The sequence below is a fragment of the Poromitra crassiceps genome (genome assembly GCF_964638095.1).
Source record: "Poromitra crassiceps genome assembly, chromosome: 10".
Lineage (NCBI taxonomy): Eukaryota > Metazoa > Chordata > Actinopteri > Beryciformes > Melamphaidae > Poromitra > Poromitra crassiceps.
Window position 1 is genome coordinate 13,520,722 of NC_139631.1, and position 15,744 is coordinate 13,536,465.

The following is a 15,744-nucleotide window of genomic DNA, read 5'->3' on the forward strand; positions in this document are numbered from 1 at the left end:
TTTAGAGAATTGATTTGTTTCACATCTGAAGTTTGGTAAAAGCCTGATTATACCATCCTACTTTTCATACATTTTAGAAAATGTAACCAGTAGAAAGAAACACTCCCAGGACAGGTGTGTATAGACAATTGGGACAAAGCCTGCATAAATTATAAAAGAGAGTTCCACACACTGTTCAAACTTGCAATCAAATCGTTTTAGTCTCTGACCTTTGATAAGAGACTGAAACATCACAAAATAAATTTGATTGCAAGTTTGGACAGTGTGTGGAACTCTCTTTTACAGAAAATTTTACCAGAAAACTTAAATTATGTAACAAACATAGATAGGTAGATATATAGATAGATAGATATGACAAAAACATGGAATTATAAAATCTGCTTTAATAGTCAAGTGCATAAGAGCAGCAAAAATATGCCATACGTTTTTAGATCTTACATTTTTATAGTGTGTTAATTAGTAAATACTTAATATAAATGTTTCATTCATATTCTGATTATAGGAAAAAAAAAGAATTTTCATCCACCACCATCTATGTAATTAACGATAATTTGTAAACACCAATGATTTATGAATGGAATATGCAGTGTCTTACAAGCATTCAGTCTGAAAGAGGGACAGTAATGTACATCTTGGCCTCATGAGGGTAGTGTTGGTTTACTGTGGCCTCTAAGAACATGTCACTATGGGCTTATAATGTAATTTCAGAAACATACAGTATTGCTCTGGAGACAAGTGTGACTGAATTCATAATATAATACGGAATTTGTAACAAAGTGTTAAATTGAGTTATGCTAAATAACTACTGTATCTAGTAGAGATAATCCTTAGTTATAGGGACACAATCTTTCCCCAATCTTATAGTAACCCTAAAACACACTGAATTACTGTAATCACTCATTGGTTTTGTAAACAATTCAAATGATTGAGGATTAATACAAAGTCCAACTGATACAAACTAACTGCTCTGACCATTACATATTTTATTAACAGTGATCTAAAGTGGCGTGTAAAATCAACAAGGAAGTATTTTAGAAATCTCTCCAAGCTACACCGTATTCACGATCACCTCTGGCTCTGGGTGCCAAGTGTCTATGCAGTGTCTCAAGCTTCCTCTTCCTGTGTCTCTATCTCTCCTCTGGGACTCCCAACCTCTCCATCTAGTTCCTCAAAGGCCCCATTAGGAAGGCCCCTAGCCTTCCTAATAATCCCCGACACCCCCCTCCTCCTCCTCCTCCTCTTCACCAGGAGGACCACCCCTACAGCCACCAAAGCTACAAAAGCAATCACCCCAAAAGCCACTCCCGACTTTTCCCCACTAGACATCTGACTTGATTCTGGAATAAACTTCTGTACAATCTGCTTGACTTCCTCTGGCCCGGCCAGCTTCCACCTCTTGGTCTGTCCCACTCGGACCCAGCTCCTCTCTCCCTCCGTCATGACCAGGACCGTGTTGGTGGCTCGCACGCTCAGTAGTGGAGGTTTAGTGAAAGGAGGTAGACGGACGGGCAGCAGCTGCCCGCCTGTGAACAATCCTGACTGGACGCAGTAGAGGATTTCACACCCATCGCTGACTGTAGCTAGGTGCTGACTGAACTGGGGCGGGCAGCGGCGCTGACCCGCTGCCAGTGGGTTGGCTGACTGACAGCTGAACAGGCCTCCGAAAGGTACCGAGTATCTGGTGCCGGCTTCATAGTCTTTACTCACACAGATCACTTGGCCGTCTGAGAGAAACTTGACTGGAATGAAGTTTGGGGGGCAGCTTTTGGCCTTGGTCAGGGGGTTCAGGAGCGAGGGGCTGTAGATGCCTCCAAACAGGTACCCAGAGTTGTCCGCGGCCTTTCCATTGACAGAGCACCAGTAGGTGTCGATGCGAGCAGAGCGGACGTGGTAGTTGTTCTCACACACTTGACGATGGCACCTACGAAGGCCAAAGATCCCACAATTATAGCTTTCGTCATGGCATTCATACGAACTGTAACCCTGCTTTCTGACTTCCGATCGCAGTAGAGTGGGAACGTAAGGCTGACGGCACGAGAAATCACCTGTGTCTGGGTTATTCTGGGCCAGGGCCTCGCAAAGGGGACCTGCATCTGAGCTGAGTCCAGTACACTGCTGGTAGACACCACCAAAGCTGAGGTTGGTAGCAGCGCCCTCACAGGATGCATCAGCTACGTTAGCCTGGAAGTTGAAGTTCTTGGAGTTGACGTCAACACATCCAGGGCGGGTGTTGATCTTATAGTAGAGCCCTATAGCCCGACTCAGTGATGAAGCTACCTTGGCGACTGTGGGCTCGGGCAGATCAGGGAACGTGTTGGTGTTTATAAAGTAGTGTAGCGGTAATCCTGCGCGGTCGATGGCAACCAGGTTGTTCCTGGTATTCTCCTGCCACTTCTGCAGAGTGATGCCAGGGTAGAAAGGTATACTGCCGTGGCTCTGGATGAGAGAATACGTAATGTTGGACTGATACGTTGTAAGCACTGAGCTCTGTTGGGAATTTGTGCTGCTTATGTCAAACTTGAGCTTGTCAAAAAAGTTCAAGCCAGCCGATGCTGTGACAGAGGAACTTTGCAACTCACTGTCAGCCATATAAGAAGAACGGAGGTAGTCTTCTCCCACTAAAGAAGCCCCAGCGTCGACACTAGTTATTACATGGGTTCCATAGTCAAGCACCATCTTCTCAGACAGATATACTGCACGCTTGGTCTGGTTGTTTTCAATAGCATCTGCTATCTCCTCTACTTGCTGAGTAAAGCGGTAGTCCAGTGTGAAGTCAGGATATGCCTTTACTGTGTAGATGAAGTTGCGAATCTGTGAGGGAAAGAGTTCAACATTGTCAGATGTATATAGATTGCTGATTTTGTTGTTGTTTGTTTGTTTGTTTTAATAGCTGCTATTGCTATATATTTTATATCTCCATTCATTTGGGTGAGTGAACCATGGGACCCAATTCTTTGAAGCGAGGTTTTCTATATTGACCATGACATATTGATGTGATGCAATGATGCATAATATTTGTGTGAACTGTAAATAATTGCTAAATGCCATTTACTCCATACGTGATCCATCCAACACCATGATCCATAAACACTCACCTGTACTCTGACTGCAGTTGAGGACCCTCTGACCTGATGGCTTTTCATCCTCTGGTTCTCAGTTGAATACTTGGCATTCAGCAGCGAGAAGAAGGATATGTCTGAATTTATAGTGTGGGATGTAGAGCTTTTCTGCTCCAGCCAGGAGCTGATGATCTCCGAGTTGGTCTCCACACCCGTCTCCTTCTTGGGGATGACAAACACCTCGTCTGGGATGAGGTAGAGCCCGTCCTCGGAGGTCTGGCACTGGGAGTAGGTGAGGTTCATGACGCGACCCATATCCATGTTTCTGAGGTTGTCCCAGCCTCCACCTGGGAGCACCCCCAGTGCTGTGATGGAGAGGTTGGTGGAGGTACGACAGAATCGGAGCCAGTTGGTGGGGCGGCCGAGAGGGTGAGGAGAGCAGAGATGGAGGAGAGAGAGAACCAGGACCGCCACTGCTGTCTGAGCCATGGCTGCGTCAGAAATGACAGCTAGGATTATTATATACAGTATATCTGAGGTTTAATAAGTTCAAGCTAATTCCTCCTATTCACGTGCAATTTGTCACTTGACAAAGAGGAACTTCTTGTTGAAGAGTTGGTGGGGGTGGATGAGATTCTACTTTCATTTCCAATGTTATTTTATTTCCCCTACAGTACATATAGCATTTATATTAATATAGCAGAAAGAAAAGGATAAGTCAAGCAGTTGGCTAAATTGGGTTCATTCTGATATGTCTGGGGAGTGAGCCTTTCCTTAATGTACTCACCTAAATGTAAGTTATGACTTCCTTCTTTTTTTGCATCACAGAAAAATATCTACACAGTATACTGTAATGTAAACATTTTGAAAACACCTCTAGCATTAGATGTTTTGGCAAGAGCCATTTTTGTCAATAGTTGGTTGGTTTTATTTAATATTACACATACATCTTGATTTACATTATCTAGATTGTTATAGTCAGTAGGCTATAGGTCAATAAGTAAATCCTTAATCTTGTAATGTTTCATTAACATTAAAAAAATAAAATAAACTTATGATATGATGTAATTGATGTTTCTCATTCCAGTCTGTCAGACACGGATGTGAAACTACCTGAGCCTGGGAACAATTCTCCTAACAGACCATAGTTAAATGGACCAGTAATGTATTTCAGTCAGTAAATCTTTTAGCCAAACTTGTGTAGGCAAAGGTGACATTTTCTTTAACTAACTTCCTCTTATTAATGGGAACAACAAAGTATGCAAACAGGATCCGAGAGCGGGAAGTGCTACCATATGAGAGCACGTCAGAGAGAATTTCTGACTGAATCATCAAGAGCAATCTGAAAACCACTGAACTTGAGCAATACAAATATAGCCTAATAACAATAAAAATAGGACGGCAGAACAAAACACTATAGTTTGATGAGGAGAGACTAAAAGGGAAGAAACTGGGACTTAACTTCAGTCATTGTGAAAAATGTAATACTTCCACGTTTTCTATTTTAATAGCAAGTTTACTCTCACCTGATAAGTTGTTCCTGCTTCTGTCCTGTAGATGGCAACACAAAACCTTTACAATACTCATGAAATCTATACAGTACTAGCATATATACCCCATATGGTACATGGCATTTTTCAGTCTATTATGGTGTCCTCCTTCCTCCTTCCTCCTCCATGGTGTGGAGAGCTCTCAGTCCCCTGCTGACATCATGAAACCTGTTGGTCTACATTCGTTAATCTTCCGAGAAGTATTGTTACAGTTGTCTGATGCCAGGCACTGGGGATATACTGCTGCCATCATACTCACTAGTGCAGTGCCCGTTCCCCCATGCACCACCCCGTGGGCGCTTCCCCCCCGCACACACACTGCACTCTGTCAGGTCCCCGTAAGCGCAAGTTTGAAGTCGATCTGACAAACGGTTCTTGAGATACGCGAAGGACAGACATACAGACAGTCCTGGAATAAGTCCAAATTGCATGAAATGCGGCACTGCACTCCATCGGGGTCCGAGCAGCGCACTCCCCAAGTTTGAAGTCGATCGGACAAGCGGTTCTCAAGATAAACCACTTTTTGTGTGGCCAATAGGTGGCGCTGTGCCGAATTGCATCAAATTTGGCACTGCACTGTGTCGAGTTCCCATCAGCGCACCCCCCAAAGTTGAAGTCGATCGGACGAACGGTTCTTTAGATAAACCACATTTTCTATGTTGCCAGTAGGTGGCGCTATGCCGAATTGCACGGAAACAGGGCACTGCACTGCACAATAGGGTACACTCCCAAAGTTTGAAGTCGATCCGACCAACGGTTCTCAATGGCATGCAGCAGATGATGCTCATCCATAAGCAGTGGTGGAAATGGCCAGGTTTTACTCTGGGAACCCTACTTACAATACGACTGGTAAAATTAGTGTCATGAAATGGTAAAGCGAAAGATAATGCTTTATATATATATATATATATATATATATATATATATATATATATATATATATATATATATATATATATATATATATATATATATATTTACTATTATTGTGGTGCCTATACTGGGTAAGGTGATGGTGTATCCAGAGAGACAGAGATGATTGTGGTGCCTATACTGGGTAAGGTGACCAATGGTGTCGGCCTTTAAGGCCTCAACTGAAATCCACTCTCTTCTAATTGATCTTTCCTACAGGAAACAATGGGATGTTTAGCAAATGTGGTCTTAATTTTGAGAAACAGGAGCACTAACAAAACCACTGGCATGATATTTGATTATTTATTTTAGCTAATTTTTTACTAATATATAAATTTGATAGTGACATTGATCTTTAAAGAAATGCATGAGGACAAGTTATTGTGTTTTATGTGGGCTTCTGCTTGCCGGTTTCTTGTCACCTCCAGCACTAGCTTCCCCCAAGATAAAGCACAAACACACAAAATAAATTGTTCCACCTCTTCTCTTCCCTTGTCATTTGGAGAGACACACATTCTCACAAGGAAGCAAGAAACATTGGAATAATGTGGGTGAAGAGCACGTGGAGAAAAAAGACACAAATTATTTAATCCTTTGTTGTTCTTCTCAGGGGCCGAGGGCAGATCTACTGACGTGGCAGCTGCCCCCCCCCCCTCAAAAAGAAATCCTTGCCACCCCAGAAAAGTTCAAAATAACATAACAAGACATAAGGCATCCATTGGTACCATGTCATGTTATACAATGCAGCTAATAGCACCATCAGCACTCAGCCTACAAAGAAATGTCAATGTTCACACCACAGGTCTCAGGCCTGGAAACATCACAAAATAAATTTGATTGCAAGTTTGGACAGTGTGTGGAACTCTCTTTTACAGAAATTTGTACCAAAAAACTTAAAATGACGTAACAAACATAGATAGATAGATAGATAGATAGATAGATACGACAAAAACATGGAATTATAAAATCTGCTTTAATAGTCAAGTGCATAAGAGCAGCAGCAATATCATATGTGCCATACATCTTTAGATCTTACATTTTTATAGTGTGTTAATTAGTAAATACTTAATATAAATGTTTCATTCATATTCTGATTATAGGCAAACATTTTGAATTTTCATCCACCATCTATGTAATTAACGATAATTTGTAAACACCAATGATTTATGAATGGAATATGCAGTGTCTTACAAGCATTCAGTCTGAAAGAGGGACAGTAATGTGCCTTTGTACATCTTGGCCTCATGAGGGCAGTGTTGGTTTACTGTGGCCTCTAAGAACATGTCACTATGGGCTTATAATGTAATTTCAGAAACATACAGTATTGCTCTGGAGACAAGTGTGACTGAATTCATAATATAATACGGAATTTGTAACAAAGTGTTAAGTTGAGTTATGCTAAATAACTACTGTATCTACGAGTAGAGATAATGCTTAGTTATAGGGACACAATCTTTCCCCAATCTTATAGTAACCCTAAAACAAACAGAATTACTGTAATCACTCATTGGTTTTGTAAACAATTCAAAAGATAGAGGATTAGTACAAAGTCCAACTGATACAAACTAACTGCTCTGACCATTACATATTTTATTAACAGTGATCTAAAGTGGCGTGTAAAATCAACAAGGAAGTATTTTAGAAATCTCTCCAAGCTACACCGTATTCACGATCACCTCTGGCTCTGGGTGCCAAGTGTCTATGCAGTGTCTCAAGCTTCCTCTTCCTGTGTCTCTATCTCTCCTCTGGCACTCCCAACCTCTCCGTCTAGTTCCTCATAGCCCCTAGCCTTCCTAATGAGCCCAGACACCCCCCTCCTCCTCCTCTTCACCAGGAGGACCACCCCTACAGCCACCAAGGCTACAAAAGCAATCACCCCAAAAGCCACTCCCGACTTTTCCCCACTAGACATCTGACTTGATTCTGCACTAAACTTCTGTACAATCTGCTTGATTTCCTCTGGCCCAGCCAGCTTCCACATCTTGGTCTGTCCCACTCGGACCCAGCTCCTCTCTCCCTCCGTCATGACCAGGACCGTGTTGGTGGCTTGCACGCTCAGTAGTGGAGGTTTAGTGAAAGGAGGTAGATGGACGGGCAGCAGCTGCCCGCCTGTGAACAATCCTGACTGGACGCAGTAGAGGATCTCACACCCATCGCTGACTGTAGCTAGGTGCTGACTGAACTGGGGCGGGCAGCGGCGCTGACCCGCTGCCAGTGGGTTGGCTGACTGACAGCTGAACAGGCCTCCGAAAGGTACCGAGTATCTGGTGCCGGCTTCATAGTCATTACTCACACAGATCACTTGGCCGTCTGAGAGAAACTTGACTGGAATGAAGTTTGGGGGGCAGCTTTTGGCCTTGGTCAGGGGGTTCAGGAGCGAGGGGCTGTAGATGCCTCCAAACAGGTACCCAGAGTTGTCCGGGGCCTTTCCATTGACAGAGCACCAGTAGGTGTCGATGCGAGCAGAGCGGACGTGGTAGTTGTTCTCACACACTTGACGATGGCACCTACGAAGGCCAAAGATCCCACAATGATGGCTTTCGTCATGGCATTCATACAAACTGTAACCCTGCTGTCTGACTTCCGATCGCAGTAGAGTGGGAACGTAAGGCTGACGGCACGAGAAGTCACCTGTGTCTGGGTTTTTCTGGGCCAGGGCCTGGCAAAGGGGACCTGCATCTGAGCTGAGTCCAGTACACTGCTGGTAGACACCACCAAAACTGAGGTTGGTAGCAGCGCCCTCACAGGATGCATCAGCTACGTTAGCCTGGAAGTTGAAGTTCTTGGAGTTGACGTCAACACATCCAGGGCGGGTGTTGATCTCATAGTAGAGCTCTATAGCCCGACTCAGGGATGAAGCTACCTTGGCGACTGTGGGCTCGGGCAGATCAGGGAAGGTGTTGGTGTTTATAAAGTAGTGTAGCGGTAATCCTGCGCGGTCGATGGCAACCAGGTTGTTCCTGGTATTCTCCTGCCACTTCTGCAGAGTGATGCCAGGGTAGAAAGGTATACTGCCATGGCTCTGCATGAGAGAGTACTGAATGTTGGACTGATACGCTTTAAGCGTGGAACTCTGTTGGGAATTTGTGCTGCTTATGTCAAACTTGAGCTTGTCAAAAAAGTTCAAGCCAGCCGATGCTGTGACAGAGGAACTTTGCGACTCACTGTCAGCCACATAAGAGGAACGGAGGTAGTCTTCTCCCACTAAAGAAGCCCCAGCGTCGACACTAGTTATTACATGGGTTCCATAGTCAAACACCATCTTCTCAGACAGATATACTGCACGCTTGGTCTGGTTGTTTTCAATCGCATCTGCTATCTCCTCTGCTTGCTGAGTAAAGCGGTAGTCCAGTGTGAAGTCAGGATATGCCTTTACTGTGTAGATGAAGTTGCGAATCTGTGAGGGAAAGAGTTCAACATTGTCAGATGTATATAGATTGCTGATTTTGTTGTTGTTTGTTTGTTTGTTTTAATAGCTGCTATTGCTATATTTTTTTATATCTCTATTCATTTGTGTGAGTGAACCATGGGACCCAATTCTTTGAAGCGAGGTTTTCTATATTGACCGAGACATATTGATGTGATGCAATGATGCATAATATTTGTGTGAACTGTAAATAATTGCTAAATGCCATTTACTCCATACGTGATCCATCCAACACCATGATCCATAAACACTCACCTGTACTCTGACTGCAGTTGAGGACTCTCTGACCTGATGGCTTTTCATCCTCTGGTTCTCAGTTGAATACTTGGCATTCAGCAGCGAGAAGAAGGATATGTCTGAATTTATAGTGTGGGATGTAGAGCTTTTCTGCTCCAGCCAGGAGCTGATGATCTCCGAGTTGGTCTCCACACCCGTCTCCTTCTTGGGGATGACAAACACCTCATCTGGGATGAGGTAGAGCCCGTCCTCGGAGGTCTGACACTGGGAGTAGGTGAGGTTCATGACGCGACCCATATCCATGTTTCTGAGGTTGTCCCAGCCTCCACCTGGGAGCACCTCCAGTGCTGTGATGGAGAGGTTGGTGGAGGTACGACAGAATCGGAGCCAGTTGGTGGGGCGGCCGAGAGGGTGAGGAGAGCAGACATGGAGGAGAGAGAGAACCAGGACCGCCACTGCTGTCTGAGCCATGGCTGCGTCAGAAATGACAGCTAGGACTATTATATATATCTGAGGTTTAATAAGTTCAAGCAAGTTCCTCCTACTCACGTGCAAGTTGTCACTTGACAAAGAGGAACTTCTTGTTGAAGAGTTGGTGGGGGTGGATGAGATTCTACTTTCATTTCCATGAGTGTTGTTTTACTTCCCCTACAGTACATATAGCATTTATATTAATATAGCAGAAAGAAAAGGATAAGTCAAGCAGTTGGCTAAATTGGGTTCATTCTGATGTCTGCGGAGTGAGCCTTTCCTTAACTCATTCATGGCCAGTTTAGGACTGCCAATATTTAGCACAGGCCAAAGATTTTCATAATTGTTGGTCATCTTTCAAGACCCACAGTAAATTATCTATTAGCACCAAAGTGATTTGCAATACCTCAAAATGAAGATGTACGTCTCTGGGTTCACCAGGGAAAAAAAAGTGAGCTTTTAGCATGTTCTGTACTCTACTTATAGCCATTTATATACACCCTGTTTTCACCAAAAAGGTCTCTCGGAGAAGAGAAACAGCAGAAAAGGCAATTTTTGTAAAAGACACAATCTCAGGCAGAACTCGCTCTCAATTCTTTTATTTTGAACTGTATTGACATCAGACATGTAAATATTATTCATTATGACACAAATGACAAAAAAAAAATATATATATATATATATATATACATTAAGTGCTTTTTTTACATTCAACAACACAGTTTACTCAGTGTGAGTGAGTGTGCAGACAGACAGACAGACAGACAGACAGACAGACAGACACACACACAGACAGACACACAGACACAGACACAGACACACACACACACACACACACACACACACACACACACACACACACACACACACACACACACACACACACACACACACAGAGAGAGAGAGAGTTCTGTCCACAGCTGCTGCTGGATCGCACCTCCTTCCCCCGCAAATTAGCATAGGAGGGGAACACCAAACTGGTTTGAGATCAGCGTCTAGCCTCCTCTGCCTCGCATCGTTTTCCTCCTCTCGTTCGGGCTGGGACGAATGCTGCGACACAGGAACGGGTCGGGCTTGGCTTTGGGACCAGGCGCTGGAACCGGATCGATCATGTTCGTCACGGGTTTGACTACTGCGAACAACTCAATCCAGGTTCGCCCTGCAGCAAGGCGAGCAGTGCAGCGCGCCGAGGGGCGTTTCAATGGCGTTTCTCCTCTCTACAAGGAAGCGCGTTTCTCTGTTTTTCCTCCTGCTCATTTCAAAACAACAGCTGCGGTATGTGTTTGATCGCGTGTTGTCGGCTTTGTTCTTTGAGGCTAGGGACCTGATAACATGTCACAGGCTGGGGAAGTGTTTGAACTACGCGCTGCACTAATAAAAACAAAAACACGTCAAACACGTCATTGGCCCTCTGGGCTATTCCTGATAACACGTCAAAGACGTCTTTGGCCATGAATGAGTTAATGTACTCACCTAAATGCAAGTTATGACTTCCTTCTTTTTTGCATCACAGAAAAATATCTAGACAGTATAATGTAATGTAAACATTTTGAAAACACGTCTAGCATTAGATGTTTTGGCAAGAGCCATTTTTGTCAATAGTTGGTTGGTTTTATTTAATATTACACATACATCTTGATTTACATTATCTAGATTGTTATAGTCAGTAGGCTATAGGTCAATAAGTAAATCCTTAATCTTGTAATGTTTCATTAACATTAAAAAATAAAATAAACGTATGATATGATGTAGTTGATGTTTCTCATTCCAGTCTGTCAGACACGGATGTGAAACTACCTGAGCCTGGGAACAAGTCTCCTAACAGACCATAGTTAAATGGACCAGTAATGTATTTCAGTCAGTAAATCTTTTAGCCAGACTTGTGTAGGTAAATGTGACATTTTCTTTAACTAACTTCCTCTTATTAATGGGAACAACAAGGTATGCAAACAGGATCCGAGAGAGGGAAGTGCTACCCTATGAGCACGTCAGAGAGAATTTCTCACTGAATCATCAAGAGCAATGTGAAAACCACCGAACTTGAGCAATACAAATATAGCCTAAGGCGGTTCCCTTTCTTTCTTTTGGGGGATTCTCTATCCTAGTCCGAGCAGATGCCCTCCTCTCTCACCACAAGAAGAGAGGCATCTTACCACGGAGTCATTACGCCAAAGAACTAGTTGCCATGCTGCCATGCCATAGAATTAGTTGCCATGCCATTTCATGCCATAGATCTAATCGCCATTTGTGAATAAAGCTCGCTTGTTAAATTCTACCCTCTGGTCACATTTCTGATTGAAATGTTGGTCTCGACCTAGTTTCAAGATGAAGACCAGACCTCACGTCACAATAGGCATCAGCTCCCAGCCTAAATCAAGCGTAATCCTAGTGTGACGTCAAGCGTAATCCTAGTGTGACGTCCGCCGTGACGTGTGACTCATCACCCCATCCTCAACAGCCAATCAGCCCCTCAACTTGCCAATATGACGTCGGTGATGACGTCAATGCCGAGGCTATGACGTGGCAGTACTTATAGCCATGCTCATCGTCATCGTCCTCTTTCCCTGATCCTTCCACTCCTTGGTCGCTGTACCTGGGCTGATCGTATCCCATCCTCTGAAGCTGTGTTTCGCCCCACCCACCTCCCCAGTCCACCACCAATGTCTTGACTCCTGAAGAATCCCCTACGGGGGAGGAATCTCTATCCTAGTCCGAGCAGATGCCCTCCTCTCTCACCACAAGAAGAGAGGCATCTTACCACAGAGTCATTACACCAAATGACTACCGTAGTTGCCATGCCATTTCATGCCATTTGTGCGCCATTTGTCACGCCATGCCATTTGTGAATAAAGCTTGTTTGTAAAATTCTACCCTCTGGTCTCTCATGATTTAAATAAAAATAGGACGGCAGAACAAAACAATATGCACTATAGTTTGATGAGGAGAGACTAAAAGGGGAGAAACTGGGACTTAACTTCAGTAATTGTGAAACATTTTATACTTCCATGTTTTCTATTTTAATAGCAAGTTTACTCTCACCTGATAAGTTGTTCCTGCTTCTGTCCTGTAGATGGCAACACAAAACCCTTACAATGCTCATGAAATCTATACAGTATGTGTGTGGTATGTATCAACCTCTTAGAGGAACTTCCAGCTTTATTCCCAATTAAAATAAGTTGTGATGACAATTTACCCAATTATTTAACTATTAATAAATGTACCAAATGAGCCAAATTTGGGTTCCAATTAGTGCTTAATGATTACGGAATTAGAGAAGGCCTTATTTAGCCTATCAGCACAATGTATAACTAAATCATTATTCCTATGTTCACTTACCACTTTTTCACAGGTGATTTCATGGATGGCAAAGTTAGCCTTGTCTGCAGCTTTCCCCCAGCACTGCCTTATCTTCATCGTCCAGACTGAGCCCCACATCACAGTTGTTATTGGCACAGTGTTGCATCCTCACACCTGACACCTGCCTACAGTAAGTGGCTTGTAAATAACAATACACTATCACTGAGTGAATATGTTGTCTAACATCACTAGAATAAATTCCTGTTTTCTAAGTCATTATTTGTTATTGGTTTCAATGTCCTTTGTTACAGCTAACGCCTCTACGCAACCTTTAGAGAACTTCAGGCCGAGGTCCATTCAAAAAACTGGTCATTTGTTTCTGGCTCGCTTATTGGCAAAACATACTAGGCTACATGGTCAGACTTTATTGTTAAATGGAAAGGTGTTCTGGAAATGTTGGCACATGTCCTCCAAACTGCTCACATTATAATGCACTGGCTCATGTGGGTATAAGCGTGTCCTCAGCAGGCATGTGTTTGAGGAGGGGTCCAAGCCTTGATTTATAGTTGTAATCATTGCTGAAGCTAGAAGTCAATATTGGACCAGAAATTACAGCCCCCCCCCCCCCCCCCCCCCCTCTCTCTCTCTTTCTCTGCGTGTCATGTTTAATTCAACATGGGTCCAGACACAGAATAACCTGACGTTGCCAGATGGATGGGTTTGCTTCACATTCTGTGAATTTGTGGAACAATGCCGCCCCCATCTGGCGGAGTCAGGCTAGACACAGAAAGCTCTGACCCAAATTTGACGTTTTATTTGTATAAATATTAAGTTTAGTATAATTCACTTTTCAATCAGCTTTACGGACTGCAATTATATAGCCGATTTTCTAGTCTATCGACCATTCAAAGTGCTTTAAACACATTCACCCATACATTCATACACTGATGGCGACAAGCTACCATGCAGGGTGCTGGCACAACCATCAAGAGAAATGTGGGGTTCAGTATCTTGCCCAAGGACACTTCGACATGCAGACTAGAGGATCGAACCCACCTACCTTCTGATCATGGACGACCCGCTCTACCTCCTGAGCCGTGAGCCAAAGCTCAGCTGCTATGGTAGGCCTAATTGAAAGGACACGTTTCAAGAAATGTGGTGAAATGCAAAATGCTGGTGATTGGAGTATTGCATTTACGTTAAAGGTGCTGTGTGTACCATTTTAATATTAATAAATAATTGCCACATTGACTTTGAGACATTACTGTTTACATGTACGCAAAGAGACTGGCAGCCTCTACTGGCCTGTACACTGCATTTTACATTGTGTGTGCCACTCAAAATCTGCTGGGATACTTATTATAGAGAATTTGGGGTATTTAAAATCTAAAGGATAGATAGATATGCTACATACATACATACATACATACATACATACATACATACATACACACATACATACATACATACATACATACATAGATGGATTTGTAGCTGTTGAGTGCATTAGATTAGAAAGGGGAGCAAATGCAAACATTCCAGCTGGGCGACAAAAATGTGACTGTGTAGGCCTAGATCTTGGCCTCGTGATGGCAGTGTTGTTGTCTGATTTCAGAAGCAGATTGCTCTGGACCATTAATATAACTTGTTACCAATAGGATTATAGTAATATTATACCAGTTACTTTGCAAATAACCACAATAGATGCCAATAACAAAGGAAAGGGATACATTTTGCACGGTTTACACTGACTTCAAGACGGTTTAATTTATTTTTGGGGATGGTTCAGTGCAGCGATGTCATTCTGCAACTGCAGTTATTTTGGTGAAAGTAATGCAAAAGTAATATGTAATAACTAAGTAACAAGTTACTCTACACAGACAGTAATATTGTAAAGTAACTTATTACTTTCAAATGAACTAGTAATATGTATATTACATTTTGAAAGTAACTTTCCCAACACTGTTTGTGGCTGATCTTCTGGCGTGTTGAATATTTTCCAAACTGTCTCCTACACCACTGGCCTCAATGTAACAAACGCCAAAGGGTGGTCGCCGTGACCTCATTGTCAACGCCTCTGCTGTCCAAATTCGATCATAATCATGAAGAAGGATGAATGGTATTCAGCGGGCTGGCGTCGCTATCTCCTCATATGCACTGGAGTCATAAGCTGTTTTTCTGCTGCAGATAAGAGGGGAACCCCAACGGACGCGTCTCGTCACGCCCTTCATTCCTCAATGTTGTCAGTAATGATTAACGTTTGAACAAGCAGCTGTGGAGTGACGACAGGCTGCTGTGCTGTTTTATGACATGTGCAAGTGCACCCGGTGCTGTTGTCAAACATGGGGCTATATGATGACATCGGGGATTGGAAAATAATAATAAATAGTAGTAGGCTACTGTTTTGAATTGGGGTTACTTGGAGAGAATAGTGTGTGGCATGTGGGCTAGAAGACAGAGGTCTATGACAGAAAGAAACCGTCTATTTTTGGGGTAAATGCACGCATGCACAATGTAGCCCACAAACTCGTTTTATTTGGGCTCATTCGTGACAGAAAATCAATGTTCGTGCCGCGTGTGCTGTTAAACAACAAACATATCGCTAGCATAGAAAGACTGGTGAGATTAGATGACGTTGGTTTTCTTGGGTCCCGTGCGTAACTGTGCGTAATGATGCCAAGAGCGCCACTCCAGAACGCACCGCACTGGCGCTGGCCCCGCGTCAGCGTCGATCAAGTGTCGAATAAATCAGATAGCCTATCATTTTCAACAAGAGCGCGCCAAAACAATC

General features: G+C 43.3%; 1 protein-coding gene across 1 annotated transcript; it reads right to left on the minus strand.

The window, feature by feature from the left end:
- Positions 1-365: 365 nt before the first annotated feature.
- mpeg1.1 (macrophage expressed 1, tandem duplicate 1) lies at positions 366-12,735 on the minus strand. Its single transcript, XM_083645283.1, has 6 exons — positions 12,696-12,735; positions 9,204-9,658; positions 7,239-8,918; positions 4,586-4,610; positions 3,096-3,550; positions 366-2,811 (listed from the first exon to the last, which is right to left on the minus strand). The coding sequence occupies exons 2-6, from the start codon at positions 9,654-9,656 to the stop codon at positions 1,105-1,107; spliced, it is 4,320 nt and encodes a 1,439-aa protein (XP_083501409.1). The 5' UTR covers positions 9,657-9,658; positions 12,696-12,735; the 3' UTR covers positions 366-1,104.
- Between the last annotated feature and the right edge of the window lie 3,009 nt (positions 12,736-15,744).

Bases quoted from the DNA above. Each gene is read 5' to 3' on its own strand.
- mpeg1.1 (XM_083645283.1), bottom strand. From the start codon at position 9,656: ATGGCTCAGACAGCAGTGGCGGTCCTGGTTCTCTCTCTCCTCCATGTC. The intron at 8,919-9,203 runs GTGAGTGTTTAT...TTTCCCTCACAG, and splicing joins CAACTGCAGTCAGAGTACAG to ATTCGCAACTTCATCTACAC. The intron at 3,551-4,585 runs GTGAGAGTAAAC...TTTCTGACGCAG, and splicing joins AAGCAGGAACAACTTATCAG to CCATGGCTCAGACAGCAGTG.